This window comes from Rhamphochromis longiceps, linkage group LG9 (assembly GCF_057381845.1).
Source record: "Rhamphochromis longiceps isolate RC_006_pf linkage group LG9, R_longiceps_female_GT1.1, whole genome shotgun sequence".
In the NCBI taxonomy this organism is placed as follows: Eukaryota; Metazoa; Chordata; class Actinopteri; order Cichliformes; family Cichlidae; genus Rhamphochromis; species Rhamphochromis longiceps.
The window spans coordinates 26,323,349-26,347,164 of record NC_140565.1 but is presented as its reverse complement, the minus strand read 5'-3'; the positions used below and the strand labels follow the sequence as shown (position 1 = coordinate 26,347,164).

The 23,816-nt window shown below is 39.8% G+C and overlaps 2 protein-coding genes across 2 annotated transcripts; one reads left to right on the top strand and one right to left on the bottom strand.

Annotated features, from left to right (window-relative positions):
• Positions 1-6,095: 6,095 nt before the first annotated feature.
• Positions 6,096-13,072, bottom strand: LOC146662435 (carbonic anhydrase 1-like). Its single transcript, XM_085419051.1, has 7 exons — positions 12,682-13,072; positions 12,161-12,358; positions 10,672-10,790; positions 9,804-9,896; positions 9,649-9,711; positions 9,402-9,557; positions 6,096-7,694 (listed from the first exon to the last, which is right to left on the bottom strand). Exons 1-7 carry the CDS (start codon positions 12,710-12,712, stop codon positions 7,575-7,577), a joined length of 780 nt encoding a protein of 259 aa, XP_085275177.1. The 5' UTR covers positions 12,713-13,072; the 3' UTR covers positions 6,096-7,574.
• A 5,992-nt stretch (positions 13,073-19,064) lies between these two features.
• Positions 19,065-22,993, top strand: rbis (ribosomal biogenesis factor). The gene is made up of 4 exons (XM_085419052.1): positions 19,065-19,219; positions 21,131-21,246; positions 21,377-21,493; positions 21,588-22,993. Exons 2-4 carry the CDS (start codon positions 21,136-21,138, stop codon positions 21,654-21,656), a joined length of 297 nt encoding a protein of 98 aa, XP_085275178.1. The 5' UTR covers positions 19,065-19,219; positions 21,131-21,135; the 3' UTR covers positions 21,657-22,993.
• The last annotated feature ends 823 nt before the right edge of the window (positions 22,994-23,816 follow it).

Sequence of the window (23,816 nt, the reverse complement as noted above, 5' to 3'; positions counted from 1 at the left end):
CCCTGTCAACGTCCAGACCTCAGTGATGATGTGAGGGACTGTTAAAGTCATAAAGAAAAAGTTTACTTTGATGTATTGCTGCTAAAGGTGGTTCTGCGAGTTACTGAATCATGGTGTGAACCTAGTTTTTCACAGGACTGTAAACATAATTGGTAACCAGAATCATAATGATGCATTATCCAACCTTTTTTTAGGAAATGAATTGCTGTTTTAAATGACTTTACAACCATCACTTTTAAAAACCCTTCTTAACGGGTGCAATAACAATGGGAACAGAAGTAGACACCCAGTACCAGGAAAAAAAGCCAAAATCCAAGAGAACCTATGGCAGCTCCACATACCTCACAATCATGGCATAACAAAACAGACATGCTCTTCACTGCTTCAAGATAAAAACTTGAATCCGATTATCTCTGGATATCACTCGCTGAACTAGAATATCACTCCTGCAGATGACAGTGTATAAAAGTTTTCACTCATGGTCCTAAAGATACTTTACAATTTAGGTTTGTGCCAAAGATTTGTTTTGTTATTCCCTGATTTATCATTCAGTCTGTGTGTGTGTTAGTGAGAAAGACTTTTCAGCAGTCACTCTTTTAAATTGATTTTTATGGCAGACACATGCTACACTGGGGTCACTAAGAACATACTGTGGACTGCACGTATAATGTTTACAAGTCCAGCTCTATGCAAAACTCTGTGTGGTCAAGCTCATTTTTTTCTGTACATGTTACACGGGCTTACTTTTTCCCGGAGCCTCAAGAAGAGCTGAGAAAGGCTTGGCAGAAGAGCTCGGCTCACAGTAGTCTGTCACATTTTCCTGCTGAGGGTTTGTAAGAGCTGTGAGGAGGTAGGAGTTTCTCACATTTCCACAGAGGGTGAAATTCCATTACTGATTGAAACAGTGCACTGCAGCGTGGAAGCTGACCAACACTTATGGACAATAGACAGGCTACTGTCGTGGTTTTAGGCAAGGATTCAAGCGACACCTTGTAGAGCACTCAAACTCCGACCTTTATTGTTTACTTCCTGTTTCAGAACCCCCTTTCACAATAAAACAGGTTATACTCAACCACAGCTACTGGTTTTCTTTGACGTGATGACGTGACGAATCCTACTTCTGGGCCTAAAGTAGTCTGCGTTTAATATGGCTTTTGTGTTGTTAACATGTTTAATGTTTTGTATTTTCTTCTATTTAATCTCAAAAAGCTCCTAAAACAGTCAGTGATCACTGTTGACCTCCCTCGGCTTTTATTACCGCTAATCATTTATTTAAGCTCAGTTTTTAAAACCTTAGGATGTAACTACAGCCCATCCCATGCAGCAGTATATGAATGACTAACCTCGTATTATGGATGGATTATCTCAGTTGTTCTCCTGGCTGAAGTTTGGTCCTTTTACAGCATCCTGCCATGCGATTACATTTGTTCCTGATCACCGAGAACACTCACGGTAACTTTTATCGAGTAGAAAAAAAGTTAGCTTGTTTATATTATGCTAACATAGCTGTGTCGCTAGTGGTCACGTAGCACATCATTATATACCAGCTAGCCAAACTTCAGTAACCCTACAAACGTCACTGCTGTTTAGTTTTCTGTCTTCATTTATGTTGGAAGTGATAACAGAGCTGTACATTTTAATTTGTTTCCAAAACCCCGCAGTCAGGACATGCTATATTGTATTTAGATAGAAGCTAGCGAGCTAACTTCCTGCTAACTTCTAACTCCGTTAAATGTCATAAATTCTGTTTTCATGGATGCCTGGATGTTAAACTCAATTGTTACACCTGGGAGAGCAGCAATGCTGATCATTTTATTAAAGATGAAAGACTTTAGACAATTTTTCAACTCTCAGTAATGCCATAGTGATCGTTTGATATATGAACCTGCAGCGGAGTTTAGGCCCAGACACGGCTAGTGACGTCAGACTTAACGACAGGATAGAGACTGAAAATGTGATGTCATTCAGGGGTAAAACCACAAAGGATTCTGGGAACGAGTTGCAAACGGTACTAGCGCACGCAGGCTTTCAAATGAAAACAGTCACACAGCGATAAAAAGAAACACAAAAAATGGCAAGAAGCTGTTGTATTAATATTAACTGCAGTAGCCGGTTGCATGACAGCCACAGGAAGCCTACGGGTAAAGAGATCGGCTGTTATCGGATTACGTCGTGGAGGAGAAATCGTTTAAGCCATGTTTACGAAGTAACAAAGAGCCGACGGATGACCTGGATTGCAGCCATTCCAAGACCAAATATAACGTTCCAGAACACTCCAGCTTACATATTAGTCTGCTCCAAGCATTTCCACAAAGTCTTCTTTTGTAGTTACAAACAAAGGCTGAAACAGGAAGTTCCGGTTCAGAGGAAGGTCGCGCGCTGGACGGATCAATCGGTGGCCGCGTTACAGGACGCACTCGATGACGCAGACTGGGGCATGTTCAGAAACAGCTCAGATGATGATGTCAACGTGTTTACGGAAGCGGTTGTGGGATTCATCGGGAAACTAGCGGATGATACCGTGGAGACAAAGACTATCACAACGTTTCCCAACCAGAAGCCGTGGGTGGATAAAACCATCCGCGACGCTCTGAGATCCCGCACCGCTGCCTACAACACGGGACTCATGATGGGGGACATGGACCCGTACAAAGCCGCGTCATATAACGTGCGGAGGGCGGTGAAAGAGGCGAAGCAGCGCTACGGGAGGAAACTAGAGTCACAACTCCAACAGAGTGACTCTAGGAGCCTGTGGCGGGGACTAAGGACAATAACGGACTATAAAGCACCAACAACCGGTATGACGAACGCGGCCGTGACTCTGGCAGACGAGCTGAACACTTTCTATGCTCGCTTCGAGGCTGCAGCTAAGGACTCCAACAATGCTAGTGTTAGCGGCGCTAACGGCTGCAGACAGGAAGATACTGCCAGCACCGGAAACGTGCTCGTCATCTCCGAGCATGAAGTAAGGAGAGCCTTCAAGAGAGTGAACACCAGGAAAGCAGCAGGACCAGACGGCATCCCAGGTCGTATCCTAAGAGACTGCGCATACCAGCTAGCTCCTGTGTTCACTGAGATATTCAACATCTCTCTATCTCAGTCGGTGATCCCCACATGCTTCAAAGAGTCCATCATTGTTCCTGTCCCGAAGAAACCCCACCCTGCTTCTCTCAATGACTATCGCCCTGTAGCCCTCACCTCAGTAGTGATGAAGTGCTTTGAACGCCTGGTCAGAGACTTCATCATTTCTTCACTACCAGACACACTGGACCCACTACAGTTTGCTTACCGTCCAAATCGTTCCACAGACGATGCCATCTCTCATCTCCTCCACACATCACTCACTCACTTGGACACTAGAAGGGGGAATTATGTTAAAATGCTCTTCATAGACTACAGCTCTGCATTTAACACCATAATTCCCTCCACACTCACCACCAAGCTGGAGCATCTGGGACTCAGCTCATCTATGTGTCTGTGGATCTCCAACTTCCTAACTGGCAGACCACAGGCAGTAAGGATGGGCGGACATGTCTCAGCCTCCACCACTCTCAGCACTGGAGCCCCCCAGGGGTGTGTTCTGAGCCCCCTGCTGTACTCTTTGTACACATATGACTGTGTGGCCACTACCAGCTCCACCACCATCATCAAGTTTGCTGACGACACCGTCGTGGTGGGCCTGATCTCTGATAACAACGAGACGGCCTACCTGAAGGAGATTAGGAATCTGGAGAACTGGTGCCAGAGGAACAACCTCCTTCTAAACGTCAGTAAGACAAAGGAGCTGATAGTGGACTTCAGCACTAAGCAGGAGAGGAACTACCAGACCCCTGTCATCAACGAGTGCCCAGTGGAGAGAGTGGACAGCTTCAAATACCTCGGAGTTCACATCACGCAGGACCTGTCATGGTCCTGTCACATCAACACCGTGGTGAAAAAGGCCCGTCAGCGTCTCTACCACCTCAGACGCTTGAGAGACTTCCAACTGCCCTCCAAGGTGCTCAGGAACTTTTACTCCTGCACCATAGAGAGCATCCTGACGGGAAACATCTTAACCTGGTTCGGGAACAGCACCATGCAGGACAGACGAGCTCTACAGAGGGTTGTGCGGTCAGCTGAGCGCACCATCCGCTCCGAGCTCCCTGACCTGCACTCAATCTACAGCAGGCGGTGCCGGACCAAGGCCAGGAAGATCGTGAAGGACCTCAGCCATCCCAACAACAGACTGTTCTCTCTGTTGAGGTCAGGAAAGCGATTCCGCTCCCTGAAGACCAACACAGAGAGACTGAGGAGGAGCTTCTTCCCGCAGGCGATACGGTCTCTCAATCACACCACCACACAGTACTGACCCACACATACAGTTCTTACACACACTGGACATTCCGGACATTGTTTCACTTCATTACTTAAATCACGCTGCTGTTATTGTGTATATGCTGCTGTTATTGTGTATATATTTATTTATATTTCTTCATACATTCTTATATAGTTCTATATTGTGTATTTTGTTGTACAGTTATTTTATTTTCAACTTTAATTTATATATTTTATCTTATTCTCCCAGTTAAATTTACCCTTCATTCTAATTTGTGTTGTACAGTTATTTCATTTTTAACCTTAATTTATATTTTATTCCTTCCTAGTTAAATTTACCCTTTTTAATTTTTCATATTTATTTCCTATCTTATTCATAGCCTTTTCCTTTTTTGTTTTCTTTAGGTCACGAGCAGTTGTCCAAGCATTTCACTACATATCGTACTGTGTATGACTGTGTACGTGACAAATAAAATTTGAATTTGAATTTATTACGTAATTTATCATAACATAATTATTGATGTAGGTTACAAATAAGTCTTATATTGACTTTGCAAACCTATGTTCCTTTTAGAAAGAAGAAGCGTTCTCCTGGAAGCCCTACCAAACAGGACATACTTGTTCAGCCTTTTTCTAACTGTAGGGTCATAACCCTAACATTTAATTTCTCTGAGCATTGCACGGGTTGGTGTGAATTTGCTGGGAGTCCACAGATGGGAAGGCTGACTGCAGTCTTGAATGCTTTTCACTTGTGAATAAACTTTTTCACTGTAGAATGATGGATTTCAGATTGTTTAGAAATGGCTTTGTAACCCTTCCCAGATTTACAGGCAGCAGTAACTGTTTCTGTAAGATCATTGCAGACGTCTTTCCTCTTTGGCGTTGTGCTGACACAACTGAATGCTTCACACCAGCAAAATGACAAAACGTCTGCTTTTGTCGATGAGCTCACATTTGCCAACCATTTAATCAAGTTAATGAGATGCTTTTGATTTGCAGCAGCTGACTTCTCTTTACTCTTTTAATTAAGAATTCTTATTTCCAGTGGAAGCAATTTGCATTTTGGCTTAATGTTCACTAAATTCACAGTGTCATACATCATATACTATAGCTCATCTGGTAAAGGACCAATGACTTTTTATTATGTCATAATACATAAACCCTCAAAAGTAAAGAGGGTGTACCTTTGACTGACTACATTTCTTTATTTCTCATTATTTAGTATGATGTGGTTCTTTGTTGGGTTTTTAAGTCTTGATTTAAAAAAAAAAACAGGCAGTATCTGGTGTAAAAACAGAACAAAGGTAGGAAAATATAGCATATCAAATTTTAGCAGATCTGCAGGGAAGAATTTGTAGGTCTGAGAGTAAACAGTAGTTTGATGATTTTGTATTTCAAATGTCTTTCAAGAGTCTCCTGTTCATGAAAACCCCTGTTCTTTTTTTGGGGATCAAAGTTTTGCTGCTGTTACTGAATAAATTTGGTGATTTTTCTTCAGGTAGGATTTTAGCCTGAAGCTTGATGTGTTAGATAGAATACTTAATTTAACACTTGCACACTTTACACTGCGTATTGCACATATGTAGGGAGTTTGATTAAATCTCAGTTTTTGCCGTCACACATTGCTTTCCATTTGTATAAACAGCAAAGTTCACTAAAGCTGCATGTTCACAATTATGATATTAGCTGTCATGTTGCTAGCCTATGCTGCATGAGTGAATAAGAAGAGACATTAACATTAATAATGATGAAATAAATAAACACACAAATCAAAAAGCACATTTAAGTTGTAAATATACATTTATTTCACTATTAAAATATCCACTTCCAAAATAGAATGGTAATAGCACAAACTTCCAGGAAGGCCCTACAAATTATTGGCATAAGGCTTGTTTTCCTACAGTAATTACAATCTTTCTGGCATCTCTTTTCTGGCTTAGTCAAACATCTGCAGTGCTTCAGAAATGTACACTGGTCTAAAGGAGGCTTTTGAGAATAAATACCCGTTTGCTAGTTGTTCTCCTACACAGGGCTTGACCCCCAGGCTGACACTATAGTCTTGTCTGTTGGCAGGTTTTCCTCTTTCTTGGCTTTAGGATAATTTCTTCCTTGGCGTTGTGCGTTTGCCACTGTGACATTGCCCACAGGACGACCGAACATTACTGTGCGTTTTAAGCATTAGCACTCTACACAATGAGAATTGAAGAAATAAAATTTAAAAAAAGAATGAAAAATACACACAAGGGGATTTCATTTCATTTTTAAAAGAAGCAATATATTTGTCTATTGCGGTGTTATGAGGGCATCAAGAGGAAAGAGGCTTTTTGGTTATAAATATAAATTTAGGAATCAGTAAAGACTCATTTTGCATAAGCTCTCAGGCTCAAAAAACTCACACATCTTGGGATGACACAGACATGAAAGACTTGCAGAGCTGGATGTAAAAGCAGAGAAATAAATCACTGCTATGGTGTTCAATTTAGCCGACCCTAGCAGCTTTGTGCTGTCGTGCCCTTTGTTGCTGCATGCTGTTCTACAATTCAGATTGATAAGCAGGTCAGAGTTATGGGCATCATGTCTGCAGAGACTGCGCCAGTGATGTGTGTGTATTTGTGCCAGAGGGTGATTTTTCTGAGTCAATAGGATGTGATGGAGGAGGCTGCATCGTCACACTAAGCCGCTGTGATGCAGAGGCTGGCAGTCTGTCAGAGATTACAGACAGACCAGGAGCAGCACGGTCCTGTGTGCCAGGTCTTGTATGTGCACCTCATGCTCCTCACATTTCCTCCCTTTGCCATGCTGAAACTAGCTTGTCCTTTCTGCTTCCTGCTAAAGGAAGAGCACCATTTCGATAGTAATTCATCTTCATTTTTCACCCTTGTGGCTTTCTGAGGGTAAAATAAAAAGAGACCTGCACATTCTTGTGTAATGCTTCTAAAAAACAGCAAGAGCAAATGTAGAAGCCTTGTAAATATGTTGCAACCACTGTTAAATGTTTGTCCTTTAAAATCAATTATGCTTGCTTGTTCTGCATATAGAAACAGAGATGCAAATCCTTCTAGTGCTCCATTTCACAGTTAGACTGTCGAGCACGGAAAGCCATGGGCCACAGAAATTTAACATCCTTCTGAAACTGGATTGAGAGAGATATGTGTGCTTCGCGGCTTACTACAAGAGAGGTATTTCTGGGTGTCAGGCTGAAGGGGAGGGGAAGGGAAAGGGCAAGAGGGCAGAAAAGGTCACAACAGGGGGAGGGGTTACTACTTGAAGGAAGCACGGACGGTGCGACCCTTGAGTGGCTGGGGTGGGCGGTAGTTGTCCACCATGCAGTCCTGAGCCGCCCCATCGGCGGAGAAGAGCAGGGTGCGGAATTTGGCCATCTGTGAAAAAGGAGACGACGGTCGTAGCGTTAATCATTCCTGCAGTGACTGTCACTCACAAAACACTGGCTTCCCCCTGCTCAGTCACTGAGAGCTTTTCACTGGGGAACTGAGCTTAGCAGTTATGTTATTGTTGACATTTCTTATATGCTTATTTACTTCCTTGCTCCTAGTTACATGACATGAGAAACTTTATAGCATTCCCATGTTTGAAAGTATAAATGTGATGCTACAGCCAGCTGTTGTCAGCTTGGCTTAGCATAGAGCAGAAGCCTGAGGTAACACATACAACACAAATTCCCCATTTGAGCACATGAGATGCTTAAAAATTAAAATGTTTGGTGGGTTTTTCATAAAAGAGGGGTCAATGCTACAGCATCTTGTCTTTGTACTAAGCATATATTAGCTGCTACCTGGTCAAGTCAAGCCAGCAAAAACAAAGAAAGAGCAGTTTTCAGTAATGTCTTTCAAAATAAATATTGACTACCAGAATAAAATATAAAGTATGCATGAATATAAATACATCTTTTGCACCCCTTGGTAAAAAGAAGTGATTTTGGCTATTGTGTAAAAGGTTGAATGGTCAGCTTGACTGGTGGAGCCTGGGCTTGCTTGTGCCATTTTCCCAAAGGGCCACATGAGAAACTGGGACAGTTGTGGACGGCTGCACAAATGAGCTTATAAAGTGATTAAACTAATACTGAGCAGAACTGAATTCAGCCTTTTGGTTCAACCCTTCACAACAGTCCCAGTTTCTCAAGTGGTCCCTTGGAAAAATCGATTGCCAATACTTGGTCTAAGCTAAGCTAAAAGCTACAGGCATTAGCTTTCATGCAGTACATATGTGAGAGGGGCATAATCAATCTCAGCTCTTGGCTAAAATATTTTGTATGAACATGAGACTAAAAAAAAAACCAAGTGAGTGGTTACGTCATAGTAACATATGATTGCTTTTGATTTATTAACATAGGATAATGAACACAGTGTGTTTCTTCACTACTAAGACAAACCATTTCATCTGGTGGGTGCACCCTCTTATAATTAGCTGATAAATAAGTTCTGTGTTATTATCTGCAGAACCAGCTATATATAACCCTTCATATGAAGGTTATATCCACACAACTCATATGTTTACCCCTGAGATACATTCTCACCACCGTGAAATAATCACGTGACCACGAAGACTTAACCTTCACATGGACTCAAGGCTCCATTCACTGGGACAAACCAGCCGGGGGGCTGTTAGTTTAGAGGAATGGGTGGTTAAGAGGCAAATACTCATTTCAGTGATAGCATCAGCTGTAATTTTACAAATAAGCATAAATCTAGGTAAGATGTGTTTAGGTAGCTGAAATTACAAACACAACACAGTAATAGTGTTTCACCTACAAAATGTGCTGCATTTGCGGGATGAATATTTCCTGTTGACTGCCCACATGGTGATAACGCTGTGGTAAAGCGCCTAGCATCTGTGTGAACTCTTGTTCTTACTCATTGCCCCAGTTGGCCAAGTGTCTGCTGTATTGCATTTCTGTCTGCTACAGAGGTTTCTTCTTCTTGTTTCACCCCACAGTTAATCTGAACAATTAAGCCCTTTATTTAGATTGTAGTACAAGAGAGGATTTGCAGACAGAGCTATTCTAGACCGTGGGCATAAAGCCAATCCTTCTGCTGTAGCTGAATGGGCTCTGTTTGCAGCAAACATACCTGTGCAGAGCTGGTGCTGATTGGTTCTTTGCAGACAATCCAGGTAACGCTCTCATACAGAGGGGGTGTGGTCAGAGAGCCATCATAAGTCCAGTAGTCTAGGCAACCAGGGAGCAAAGTAGAGGGGTCGAAATTTTCAAAAGAGGTCTGCTTGCCCTTTAAAAAACACAGGGAGAGAAGAACATTGTAAGAAAACTATCAGGAAACAAATCAAAAAAAAAAATCTCTTATTTTTACAGAAACACACTTTGGACTTGATGGTGTCAAAGGCATCAAGAAGCTTCTGGAGATTTGGATTTTCACCACCAATCTGAAAAAGAACAAATGATGCACTGCGGTTAAATGTTTATCATGTTTTATTGTAATACTGCATATAATGATACTTTAATCATTTCTGCTCACCTTCAGGAAAACTCCAACCACAGCGAGTCCATCGGGCTTGCTAGCAGCCTCGCTGAAACTTGTATATTTGGTGTTCCAATGCACCAGATGAAGCTAGAAATAAAATTATATTTACATTAAAAAAAAATCCTTACAGGAAACTTTATTCCTAAACTGTAGATGAAACAATAGTTTAATTATTTCTATTTTTGATAACGTAAAGCAGATGTTGGGAAAATTAAGGCAATAATACTCCAGATGAGGTCCAGTGACCCCAAGAGGTCTGCAAGGAAAGTAGTAAACTAATAATAATCTTGCATTACATCATTAAAAAGTACATCTATACTATTTATTTCTGCGCCAACAAACACGGATACATACAAAAAACATCACGTCACTCTGCCATAAGGGGATTCACTTTTTTCAACAGCCTCCTTCCGCTGCATAGCTTGGTTAATTAGCCAGCTAGCTAGCTAGTGTCCATGGATACTATTTGACCAAACCACCTAAATCATGGATTAACAGGCCTGGAGTCTCTAAATGCCCCCCCCGCACGCAATTAAAGTTCTGTTTAGGGAGTGCAATCATATGAGGTTAAGCAATGGCTGGGTGAGCAAACAGTAGATAAGGAAAAGGCAACTATTTGTGGCAAAACACATCAAATTGCAACCACACATGCTGCCAAACATGATGGGAAAAGAGGCCAGCTCCCTAATTGCTCATATTTTCCTCCCAGGCGGCCTTTCTTCTTCGATCTGATTTCTGTTTTAGACAAATTTTAATGGCCTCTAATTTGTCGTCCCCCCCCCCAGCCCCAATCTCTTTGTTGCTGTACATCAACATTAATCAGCTATCTCGGTATTATCATAATGATCCAGAGATTCCCTACCTCGGCGGGATATTTGGTCCCAGCCACAGTATGTTCAGATCCCTTGCTATCAGAAGCTCCCCAGTGGAAATGAAACTGCTTGAGTCTGTATAACCCTGAGATTGGTCCATCCGTTAAACCTGCAGAAAGAGAGAAAAATGGCAGAATGTGGATAAAAGTGCTTCACTGTTCAGCACTGACATAAAAAGATCTGACCTGCAGGAAAAACACTTCAAAAGCGCTGTATTTGCGAACAAAAGGAAATGGAATAAGATGTGATACACACATGTAGACACTGTGACTGTGACACACTTCCATGGAAGCAGTCTCAGTTCCTGTTGTGTAAACCCAGCTAGAGATATTCAGTTCAAAGTAATGTCCAGGTATTGTAAACACCAGACCTCTTTCCACTGTTGTGTAATGTATCTATTTAAAGAATACAAAGTAGTTCAAACAGCAGCAATTAATCCTGTATATTGTTCTATTTCTGGTGCAACATCATATGGAGCCTCCCAAAACAGGATATTTATTTGGCAGCTATTGGTCTTGAATGATAAAAAAGTAATCTGTGTCTACATGAAAAATGAAGAATTAGTGGAGTATAACATGAATGTGTTACACAGACACCTTTCTTAGAAGTGCCGGGCCTAAAACAGGTACAGTAAGATTCTAAGAAAACATAAGAAACCACTTTGTGTGAGCAGTAGAGATTTTATCCCTGTGATTAAGTTGATTATGCAACCATAGTCTCGATTATCCCCTATCAGAGCTACTAAAGAAAAACAAAAGAAAACACTCATCACTCTGAAATCCTAAGGAATCCTAAACAAAAGTGGAGGACATGTCCTTTTTTATGTTTTGTTTATCTTTTAAAAGTTTTAATATGACCAGAATGGAAACACACATAAAATAAATAAACAAACAAATAATGTTTTACTGAAAGAGAAAGATATTAGCATTAATTTCATAGTAACTGTTTCTGTGCACACATGGGGACATTAATAATTAACAAAGCTCATGTATGAGTAACCTTCCCTTTTTTTGTGCTTTTGACCTCACTGTTAGCAGAGCTGGCGTGGGAAAGGTTTACCAAGGGTTAGATTACCAATTCAATCGCGCTTTGTGCTTGCCTTTTCAACGAGACCTCTGCACCTTAAGCAAATGTATTCATTGTAAAAACGACATATTTCATTTTTCAAAAACAACATAAAATCTGTGCCATCGCTAATGGCGTGGTGTTAAGGAATCTGGGGCGCATCTATATTATAAGCACAGTATTAATGTCTTTCTAGTCTAAAGCTTGAGTCTGTGGCAGCTGTGCAGATGACTGCATTGTATAAATCATCCTCAGGAGCCGGATTTTTATTGTCCGCAAACCCGGATCCAAGAATCTTATAGCTTCTCGGTTACTGTGAGTAATATGAATGTAAGAGAATGTGTTTCTCCGAGAAATCTCAATCAGTACCTGGACGGTTGTAAATTTATTAGTGCGGGTAGTTTTAACACTCACTTGAGCTGTCGGTGTCGTCCGCGAAGGTCACTTGGACGGAGTGCCCGTTGTTGAGAATATCGAGGCAGGTGGACGGGTCGTACTTCAGGGTGAGCGGCTTCAGCCCCGCGTCATATGATGCTTGGCCCGGTACGATGTCAATAGGAGACTGACGGACTCCATCGGCAATAGGGAAATTTTCAACCCATTTCTGAGGTCCTGGAAATTACATAATAATAATAACATTGTATTTAATATCAATCTATAAATATATTCTTTTAAAATTTTAATTATCTGTGTATTTGGGAGCTGAAGGTGTGAGTGCGTCTCCAAATATGCATAGTAGGCTAAATAAATCAATGTAAAAAACCCCCAAAAAATCTCCGCAGTGATCCGTGAATGCACTGTCCTTCGTTCATTTAGCAGCCCGCTTGCTGGTAGGACTGGTAATATATATATATATATATATATATATATATATATATATATATATATATATATATATATATATATATATATACATAGTGCAATCAGCGACTCACCATTGTTTGGTTTGTATCCCCAAGAAGACATGGTGACAGTTTGGATGTATGAGCGAGCAGGCAGAGCTGTAATCCCCTAAAGCTAAAGCGACTCGTTCCCTAGTGCAGAGCAGCTAGTGTCCTCCACCTGACAGCTGCAGAGCTTATATAGGGTCCCAGTGTGCGGCGTGTCCGTCCGGCAGCCCGGGAGGAGTTTAGATGCACCGCAACGCTGCAACACGTCGGATCAATGGATCTCTCTCTCTCTCTCTCTCTCTGTCTTTCTCTCTCTCACTGAATCTGCGGTGGTTTAAACGTTTCATCGGCCAGCAGCTATGAAGCTTTAATAGCCTATCTCTCGAGCGCGACGAGCGCGTGCTCACCTTTCATCTAACGGATTTTACGCGTCTGTCATGTGAGGAAGTGAAGAAGACACGTAGCCCAGTGACACATTCAGACGGACAGTGGACTACAGTCATGGCAGTGGAGATATTGCGGCAGTAACGCGCAAACAATCACCAGATATCGATAGAGAGGTAGATGGATTTCGAATAATTACACAAAAAGTTGTCGCAAACACCAGTTAGTACAAATGTCTGCAAAAGCACAAAGCAATCGTTAAATCGCGTGTGAAATGGGGGTGGGGGTCTGGAATATGAACTTTAGAGCTTGTCTGGTAAGATTTTCATAAAAAACAAAGTAAAAACTAATAGGTCAATTTGCTGCATGATTTGCATGATGGCTGTCAGTGATGATGGGGGGGGGGGGGGGGGGGGGTTACGTCTTCCTTCATAATCTTCAATAAACGCTTGCTTTCCCGTTGCAACTCAGAGTACAATGACATAATAAGGTTTTTCAGAAAAAAAACCCCAACAACAAAAAAACAAAAAACATGCAGGTAATGATAAGCGCTGCGATGGTATTATGGTGCCACCTGCTGTTGCTTCCCAGGCAGCACAGCAACGTGTTACCGGTACAGGGACCTGATCCGTGAAGCTTTAAAACGAACTGATGAGTTTGCTCAGTGGTTGGGGCGACTGGCTTAACCTCTGCTTCACTGATTATCTCGCTCCTTCTGCCTCAGGAGCAAGAAATGATAGGACATATATCTGATATGCACAGTTCATCAAGGCGCAAAACAGGGACTAAAGGCCAGTTTGCTCTATTATTATTTCAGACTATAATACATATAAATATTTAGCCTACAAATCAAAGTCAAATGAGACAGTATTCACCGATAATGAACAGGTGCGTATGAACTGGTCCAAAGGAAAAAACGAAAACGCGACTGTGCAAGAGGACATAATAATACACTGTAAAAAAAATCCGTAAAAATACAGTACAATCTACTGTATAAACGTGAAGGAATTTTCCGTATTAGTCATTTACAGGTATTTTTCTGTATTTCTCAACTACTGCAATGCATTGTGGGAAAAAGAACCTGAAAAGGAGGGAAAAGTAAGCGCAAGAGCAGCCATTAGGCTTCTTTCAGGCTTCATCTGGATTTTGGATTCTGAAGTTGGAGAAACTGCCTTCAAATTTCTGTGGTAAGTATTAAAACTCATGTTTCGTTTTATTAAAATAATGTTTTTTCAAAAGACTCCGTGTTTTTATTTAGAAAGAATTGTTAATTTATTTGTTAACTGGTTTCGGCTGTCTCCAGACAAGTCAGGAATATTTTGCTGACTCATTTTTTAAAATAATTGTTATTTAGGTTTAACATGACTTAAGCTTTATTTTAGTTAATGTTAAAATAATTTTTACTGTGATACCACCAGTTTTGCCCTTCAGTGGCTGAACCAGTTTTCATAAATATTATAGTTAGCTGTCTGTGTCTCTCTGGGTATTACACAGCTGTGACTGCTAACTAGCTAATTAGCGAAAGTCAGCGATGTGGATAACTGGGAAAGTGAGAACTTCATGGTTCTAGAAATTATTCTAGGACTCTAATAAGTACTGTATCAATACCTGTGTTTTACAGTTGGCTCTACTGTACACTTTAAAGGGTTTCAGGCAAAGTTACACTAACCCTAGTTTAAGCCTCAGACCTTCCTGGCTGACGCTAGCAAATGCTAATGTTAGCCTCTGATTTGGGCTGCTAAAGTAAAGACTTTTAGCTAGCTGACCAGCATAGATTATTTCGGTGGTTAACAGACTGTAGTGGTAAAATTATTGAAAGTATAGTTTCACCTCAGCACATTTACAATTACAGTATGTCTATTTTGTAGCACATAGAAATGTTTAGTTAATATTTACAGACAGACACATTTTCCCTGTAACTGTGTTTTTACTCCAACATTTGTTGAAAATGTAATTTATGAAATGCTGAGCAGCATTTCTTGTATGTGGAATATTTTTGTCACCCCACTGTGCTAATGTGATTAAATACTAAAAATTATTACTAAAAAAATTCAATAATAAATCAATAATAACTATTTCTTGATTGAACTATAATGTAAGCGCAGTGCTGGTGTGCAGGGGCTCTATATGCCTTGTCTATATCAAGCTTTTAGCCAAATATAAGCAGAGATATTTGTATCTTTCTTAAAAATCCAGATCCTTACAGATTATTTGAGAAATGGATCAACAGCTATCACTACTTGAAGCACTTTAAGTCCTGCAGTGGAAAAATAACCCTTATTTCACCTTTGATCACACACTTTGGTTTTCCAGTGCAGAGCAATGGCCAAGAAAAGGAAAGACTTCCCCGAGTGAAAAAAAAGATGAAGATACAAGCTGGTGATGATCCAGAGCAGCTGGTCTCAGGAAATGAAGAAAAACCCTGATCACCTTCTCTACAAACACAAGGTGAGTTTAATGTTGTGGTTGATTTAGTTTTTCAAGGTATGTATGTTACTTTAATTATAAACTGCTTTTGTTGCAACAGAATGGTGTTATGTGTATGCAACTCTACGTGAATTATAATCCTTTGTAGGGCTGCGTGATATGACCAAAGTCTCATATCCCAATATAAGACGTATCTCTCCTGATAACGATATATATCACAAAATAGTGCATTTTCTGTAAATTCTGTGATTCTCGGGCAACTCGACTTATGTGAAATGTTTTCAGTTGGGCGTCGTGTACCAGGAGTCGAGTGTTTTGACCGATGCATGAAACTATACATTTTTAGACATGAGTTTAAATGGCCGCCATTTTCTTTCTGAGTATTTATTAGACGGCGTGCTGCAAGGAAAAGCCTGTTCTAACGTCTAAGGATTATTTTGAGCACCTGACGACTCTTTTTTGCTTTTCATTCGTAAACTCTCTCGAAACTCTTTCATGTGATTCTTGTGTAGGTGGTTAAAGAGGTTTGTCGTGTTCGAGTGGTGGTGGGGACCAGTTTGTGGCATAATTTGCATAGTACAGTTTTCTGGGGCGTGTCAGACTTTTCATAACCAAACCATGTCCATGCTACAGAGGTAGCCCCTCATTTAACAATAAGGTCCTCGATTTCTTTTGACTGGTCCTTCTGGTTCTGCCTCATCCTTGCTGGCCATGCTGGTATTCTCTGTGCCTTCATCTGCGTGGTGACTGTAAGCGCCATTTATAGTTACTTGATGTTTTTATTTGAGGTCATTTGTTTGATGCATATTCTGAAATTTTATGTTTGAGAATAATGTATATCATTTCAGTTTAGTTTGAAAAGTCTCAACAGAAACTTGAGCTTTATTGTGAAAGGTTTATGTGGAAAATAAACAAGCGGACGGCGGAGCCACACGATGGTTTTATCCTCATTGTTGGTAACGAAAGTACGCGTTAAAAACAGTCACTTGTCCGTCCATAGTGTGGTTATTTTAAGTATAAGAGAAGGAGAGAACTTTAAGAAATAATATAGCAACTACAGTGACCATCAAAACCATGAAAAAAATATTGCCGTAAACAGTTTATTTTGCAACACCACAAAACAAAGAATAGTGTATAATATGAAACGATAGACATTTTTATATCGTAATCTGATATATATCGTCATATCGCACAGCCCTAATCCTTTTTTTGTTTATGTTGTTTATGCTCTAGGTAACAAAAAATTATAAAAATACAAACTTTTTAAAAATGTCTTGTTGTTTCTCTTTTTTTCCTCAGAATAAATTGCGACTAGTCTCAATGGCTGACACGGAGGAGCAACACAGCGACACGTTAACTCCGACTGCTGCAGTTCCTGTATGAACTGAGCAACTCTTAAAATCCAAGGAAAAGCTGAGTGTATTTTACTTAAAGCTCAGATGGACCTTGATGTACTAACATGCAGGCTGCATTCAGGACTTTGTCACACTGTTATATGAAGAGCGGTAACAAGACTTTGTAGTAATTTGTCTTACTATTGTCTTATTTGTTGTGATTTAGGGTCTGTGCGCACAAGCAGAGGTTTTTGTTTGTAACTGTAACCTCGTTTTCAGAGCCTTGTCTAACATTTAATGGTCATGAAATATGTCAGACTTTTTCCTCTACTTAACCAGCTTAGAGAATTTGAACACCGTGGAGAAAAAGGTGTGCATTAAGGATTTTGAACTATGATGTTTAAGTGTTGTCACTGCTGAGGATTCGTGGACACAGATCCTTATTCACTATGCTGCTGTTTACAGTTTAACTTTTCATCAGAACAAGCACTTCTAATTATACTTTGCTCCTCACTGACAAAACAAGTCCCGTAAATACACTTTTATCTTTAAGTTTGGGACAGTAATCTGTCTTAATTTATTATGTGTTGTAGTTATCATATGGGGAAAAGTCCTGTGGTTATCCATCAGTCCTGTTCGAATAAACCCAAAGTTCAGGAACATCTTCTTTAGATCTGTTCAGTTGTATTCATGTGGCACCACTTAAACAGTCAACAAATTTTGACTCAAGTATGTTATATTGTAAGGTAAAGAGCCCAAAGAGTTAATCTCAGACAAATGTTCACGCAAATGTGAATTACATTCACTTCATTAATGAAGTGAATGCAATTCAGTAATCAAAGGTGTTTGGCTATAACTGACTACATGTGTATACTGTATCATAAGTGGACAGAGATGGATGTAAACCACACCTTAACCATTTGGCTGAGGCAAAACTACCACAAGGCAGTGATTCTAACTAAAAGGTACTCTGGATATTATTAAATGTGAACATGTCGTTAAATATGACAGTTTTTGTTTGTCAGGTGTCCTGTTTGAAGAAAACACTTGGTAGCCACTTGAATGAATGTAAATAAACACATTTACATGAGGGCAACCTGATTTCAAGGAAATAAAAATGCTCAAATTTGAAAGCTTGTGAGTTATTTTGTTCATGTATCAGCTGTTTAGTAGTTTTATGACAAGATGGATGCTGTCATTATATTTAAGTATAGTGTTTGAGTTAAGGAGAATAAAAGAATATTTAACATTAATTGTACCAATGTTGTTGTGTACGAAGCACAAATTAATTTAAGTTTTAATTTATGAATTTTTGAGTACATGGTGTACTAGGTTGTAATTGCATAGAAATGTACGTTTAAGGATATAAAGAACTATATTTAATGAGTTACAGTGAAAAGAAGTGCTTGGAAATAGTAATATAAACAGAAATTTCAATTTTTCTATTAACGGAAAATATCAGTTAATGATACAGAAAATATACTGTGAATAAACGGAATTTTCTGTTTTATAGCTGAAGGAAATGTCCGTAAATAGTACAGAGAGTATACTGTAAATCTACAGAATTTTCCGTTTTATCATTTACAGAAAGGTCCGTCAAACCTCCGTAAAAAAACAGAAAATGTACTGGCAGAAAATTACCAGGACATTTTCTGTTTTTCTACGGAATATTTTTTTACAGTGTAGACTGCACAAACCAAAATAAAAAATGGTCACTGCACAAGAGACGTGAAGAAGGGCGTGCAGGCGGGATGAAGCGGTTGGAGACGAGGGTCAGGGGTGATTTGTGACAGCAGTATAGCACCAAGAGTGAAGGGAAGATTTACAAGATGGTAGTGAGACCTGCTATGATGTATGGTTTGGAGATGGCGGGACTAACAAAAAGACAGGAGGCGGAAATTGAGATGTTAAAAGTTTCATTGGGAATGACCAGAATGGGAAATGAGTACATCAGAGGGACAGATTAGGTAAAAAAAAAAGCAAGGCTGGGATGTTTTTTTTTTTTTTTTTTAAATCAGAATACGGATATATTGAAAGATGGAGCTACCAGCAGGAGGAAAAGAGGAAGATCTTAGAGAAGACATGTAGAACATGCAGTGGGTTGGTGTGACGGGGGATGCCGATATTCTGCTGTGGAGTTCCTAAAAGCGAGCAAAAAAGAAGAAATGCATCTCAGGCAAAAACAAGTTATGGTGGTGTGAGTATAAATATATAAGTTTAGTTTCTGTGAATTAGTTATCTAATTCACAGTACAATATAAAGAAATTAAATAATCGTTTATCTCATTTGTCCTAGAAAGAAAGTCAGCTACTCTCTCGAAACAGGTGACAGGGGCGTTAACGTTACGTTTCTGTCGCAGTCAAATGACGTCACCAAGAAGGCACGGTGGTGTTTTCAAGTAGCACGAGGATTTTAACGCCACTCTTCGAAGAAGTTCGGTAAGTGGCGTATAAACATCTTACAGCCGTACACTTACGAACTGTTATACCAACATAAATAACCTCAAATAAGTCGCTTAGTTTCATCGTCGTTATGTGTACTATAACACAGGCTAACATGTGAGGCACTCAGCTAACTAGCTGGTTACCGCACTGGATTTCAGTTTGCCTGAAATATTATTACATGTCGTTAAAGACCGTAATACATATTATTATTATTGTTATTATTATATTTCTGATGGTATTCTACTTGGCTGTTTGTCTTAACTCTTTTCTATGCACTGCTGTATGTGTATCAGGTTTTTACAATGTCTCCCTCTCACGTTGTCTATTTGCTGTCCTTCCGTGTAAATGCAACACACTGATGATAAATTTTAGTCTTTAAGCTTTACCGTTTCTTTGGAAATTCCTATAACGTTACCACAGGTCACAGACTAGTGCACTCCCAGTGCCAGTCCCGAGCCCAGCTAAATGGAAGCGTTTTTATGTTCCTGAGCAAGATCTTTGTTTTTTCCCTGGCTGGTCTCAAACGTGCTAGTTTGTGCCCATGTACACAAGATAAAGATTTTGCAGTTCCATATTTCCACCAGAGACCCAGATAATAGGTTGATTAAAGTCATTCCGGCATCTGACTTGGATACCTCCTGGATGCCTCCTAGGCGAGATGTTTTGGACATGGGGGAGACCCAGGACTCACTGTGGAGGCTGTAGCTGTCACCTGGCTTGGGAGGGACTAGGTTTCCCCCTAGAATGAGCTGGAAGAGGTGGCTTGGGCTTCTCTGCTTAGATTGCTGCCCCCGTGACTCAAACTCAGATAAGCTGTATATCCAGAAGTGCAGGCAATAAAAAGGATGAGGTTGGAGCGACTGGGTAATGTAGTGGTTAGCTCTGTAGCCTCACAGCATAAAGCTGGTTCCCCTCTCCTTAGCATGTGCCTGCAGGTTTACTTCAGGTATTCTGGCTGCCTCCCAGAGTCTGAATATATGAAGAGATGGTTTGAGCAGGTGATACAAATGCTGAAATGCTACTGTGGGGGCCCATGCTCAAGTCGATACCACCGCCTTACTCTACTGTCCTGTCAAAAATGAAGGCTAAATATGCTACCAGAAAAGTAAAACAAAAAACAACAAATAAATAAAACACATATAATATCAGCAAAGGCCTTTAGCTACAGATATGCTTGTTTTTTTTCACCCAGCTCTTCAGCCACATTATGACTCCTTATCCACTTTGATTCCATTTTTCACCAGACCATGAAATCTGCATGTACAGACTCACCAGTTAAATTGGGTGAAATCATTGTCCCCAAATAAGGTTAAAATAAAAAAAATGTAAATGACAAAGCAATATATTTTCCCCCCTGGAGGTTATACTTTTGCTGTTGTCTTTACCTTTTGCAGATTTCAGTTGTGCTGTGTTTATTGCTTATTATGCCTCTTGTAGAATCTGCAGTTGTGTGTGTCACCTTCACTGGGCAGGAAGAATTTGTGAATTTATGTAGTTTATAAATCAAACTCCAACATCAGCCCTCTGTGTACTGAGAGGGCTTTTTTTGTTTTTTGAGCAGGTTGTGCAGGAAAATGTTAATATAAAAAGTTATAACACTATAAAACTTGACTGAATTAGTGCGTTTTCATTTGACTTACAGCATTTTCTGATATCATCTACACCTTTTTGACCACTGTTTTAAGGCCCATGGCCATAACTGAGCTTTTTGGGGTAAAAAGAGGTGTTGATAATCAGGTGGCTTTCCAGGCACGTCTAGAATCAGGAGCAATCTATGAATCTGTGAGTGTGTGATCAGCGCAGAGACTGCCAGACAAACACAGGGAATCACTGGAGGAAGAACATGATAGAGAAAGTAAATAATTTCCACAAATGCATCCATGCTGATTGCCGTTCTTTCCACAGGTGAAATGGCAAAGAATAAACAAAAGGGGAAAAAACAGAAGAACGTCTTTCAAGTGGCAAACAAGCACTTGAAGAACAAGACCAAAGTGAAACCCGTCACAACAACACTCAAACATGTAAGATCTCTTTCATCTCTTACTCCCGGTTTTGTTTTTTTTTGGCTTATTGGGTTTTGTTTTTGTACATGTATTATGTATTGTTCGTGGTGTTTGTTGCATCTGCTCTAACATGATTGCGGTATCACAGATCAATACAGTGAAAAAGGAGAAAGTGGAGAGTCTAAATCAAATCTTCACAGAAGTCCAGAGGGATGTTAAGAGCATTTCAAAGTCAGTCGCTCCTGAACCAAAGAAACAAATACAGGTAAAGGAGGAAATCATGGACTTTTAACATTCTTTTACCTGTGTTTTTAAAACAATTCTATTGCTATCAACATATATACTTTTAAATTTCTTAGGTTGTCAGAGAGCCACCAAAGGAATCTGTAAATATCGACAATGCCGCTCAACTCTTCTCTCAGCTATAATGGTATAAAAATAAGTGATTACCACGAACAAAGATGATGGACTGAATATGCTCTCACAGCATTTTGTCATTTCTCTTCGAAATGAGGACTACAGATGAGCTGCCAAGAACCTGCTGCATTGATATGGGAGTGAAATCTCATGTGCAACTCAAGGTTTTTGCATATTATGTGCACAAAGAAATCAAATCCAATTACAGAGTTGAACACTGTCAATTGTAACGTTCTTTCAGATTATGCACCTTTGTGTATTTTATTAATATCTTTTAGACTTATACACGTTATTGTCATTATTGATTCTCAGAAAATGCTTACGTTAGAGCAGATTCAAACTCTAATGTTATATATGGCACGAACAATAAGTTAAATGAAACAAAATAAAGTGTTGATATGTCAGATGACTCATCTTTTCAGTAACCGATTCTCTTTAAAACTCTTTGTGTACCTTGTAGTCATTTTTCAATAAACTTTTCAAAATAATTCTCCCAACTACACGAATTTCATCCTGCCCTCTTTGATTTTTGTTTTTCTTTGTAGTTCAAGGTTTCACCCCCCTTTGACATGTTTTGGTGTCTCATTTAGAACAAATGAAGACACAGAGGAGATCACTGTGACTTCTATTTGTGAAGATGGAAATGCTCGCCTCCAGTGCGAGTAAGGCCTATGCGTTTTTATTCGTTTAGAATGACCTAACAATAAGAATATTTGTGCTTTTACTGCCCTTGAAAAACATTTTTATATCTTATATCGAATTAGATGAAAAACTGAAAAAACCAATTCGAAAGTTTTATTTTATCTCACGTTGGAAGGTGAGAGTGATGTACATTATCAAAACTTGCATTCCCTATAGTCCTTTAGTTTTAATTTTCAAACTTTTAAGAAATACAGTACTGTGGAAGAATCTGGAGACTTTTCTGATTATTTCTTGATGTTTTGGTTCTAGGCAGCCTGATTTTCTTGTAACTGTTTGTAAAATGGTCTTGAGCAGTACTCCAGGGTTTCTGAACGTCTTTCAGAGTTTTTGCTTTGGAGCTTGGACCTCACCATCATTGAAGCAGTCTGGGATCATCTTGACAGAACAGAACAAAAGGCAGCCAACATTCAAAGAATTTTGGATTGTCCTTCAAAAATCCCAAAGAACTATTCCTGAAGATTACTTCAAGAAATTACAGAAAAGCTTGCCTTAAAAGAGTTCAGGCTGTGTTGGAGAATAAAGGTTACCAAACCAAATATTAACTTTTAAGTTTGTTTGAACTACAAACTCAATTTCCTCCCTTATATACTGTATTCCCATGTGTGCTTGCAGGTATTTCAGTAACTTCTAACTCCTACCAGTACTTGATTAAATTTATATTAGCATGACAACTTGTTGACTTCTATTGATTTGACTTTCATATGGACCAAACTATACTTATAAAAATGAACTGGTAGCATTACGTATGCTTTTGATATATTAAAACCATCCATCCATCCATCCATCCAAGCCAGTTATAGTGCCATTAGAATTTATAACCTAATATTACTGAGTGGAAATTATTGCTCAACTTCTGGAAACCCATAGTGGTTCTGATGCTGTGTTGGCACCAGCACCAGATATTGTTAGGTGGAAAAACATGAAATTGATTCTAGATTAGGAACTGGCAGAACATCGGTGGTAAAGAGGTATTACTGGCAACCTAGGTACACACCTGGAGAGAATCAGTTAGCTGCAATTGCAATCTCATTGCTACATGCCACTAAGGCAAACACACCGGTCCGTTACTTATTTTCCAAACGTTCTGCAGTGAAAGAATACAGTGATATTTTTGTCAAGTCGTATCAAGCTGGGTTTTGCTGTTTCTGTGGACTGCATTATGTTGTTTGGCGCCTGTGCGATTTCATCAGCTAATAATGTACAAACTCTATTTGTTGGCCTCACACCGTCATTTCTATCAGAAGGGCAGCTGAAAATGAATTATAGATTTTTTGCCTCCACCTGCAAGCAGAGAGCCGTTATCAGTATTCTGCTGCTGCATCCCGCTGTAGCAACTTGACATCAGAGGTCACGGGTGTACGAGCACCAAGCTGATTGCTTGTCTCGGTGGCAACCTCTGACTGAGTTAGTTGGTCAATAAATTTGGGGTGAGGTAAGAGCACAAGTGAGGCTGGTAAACAAATCTGCAC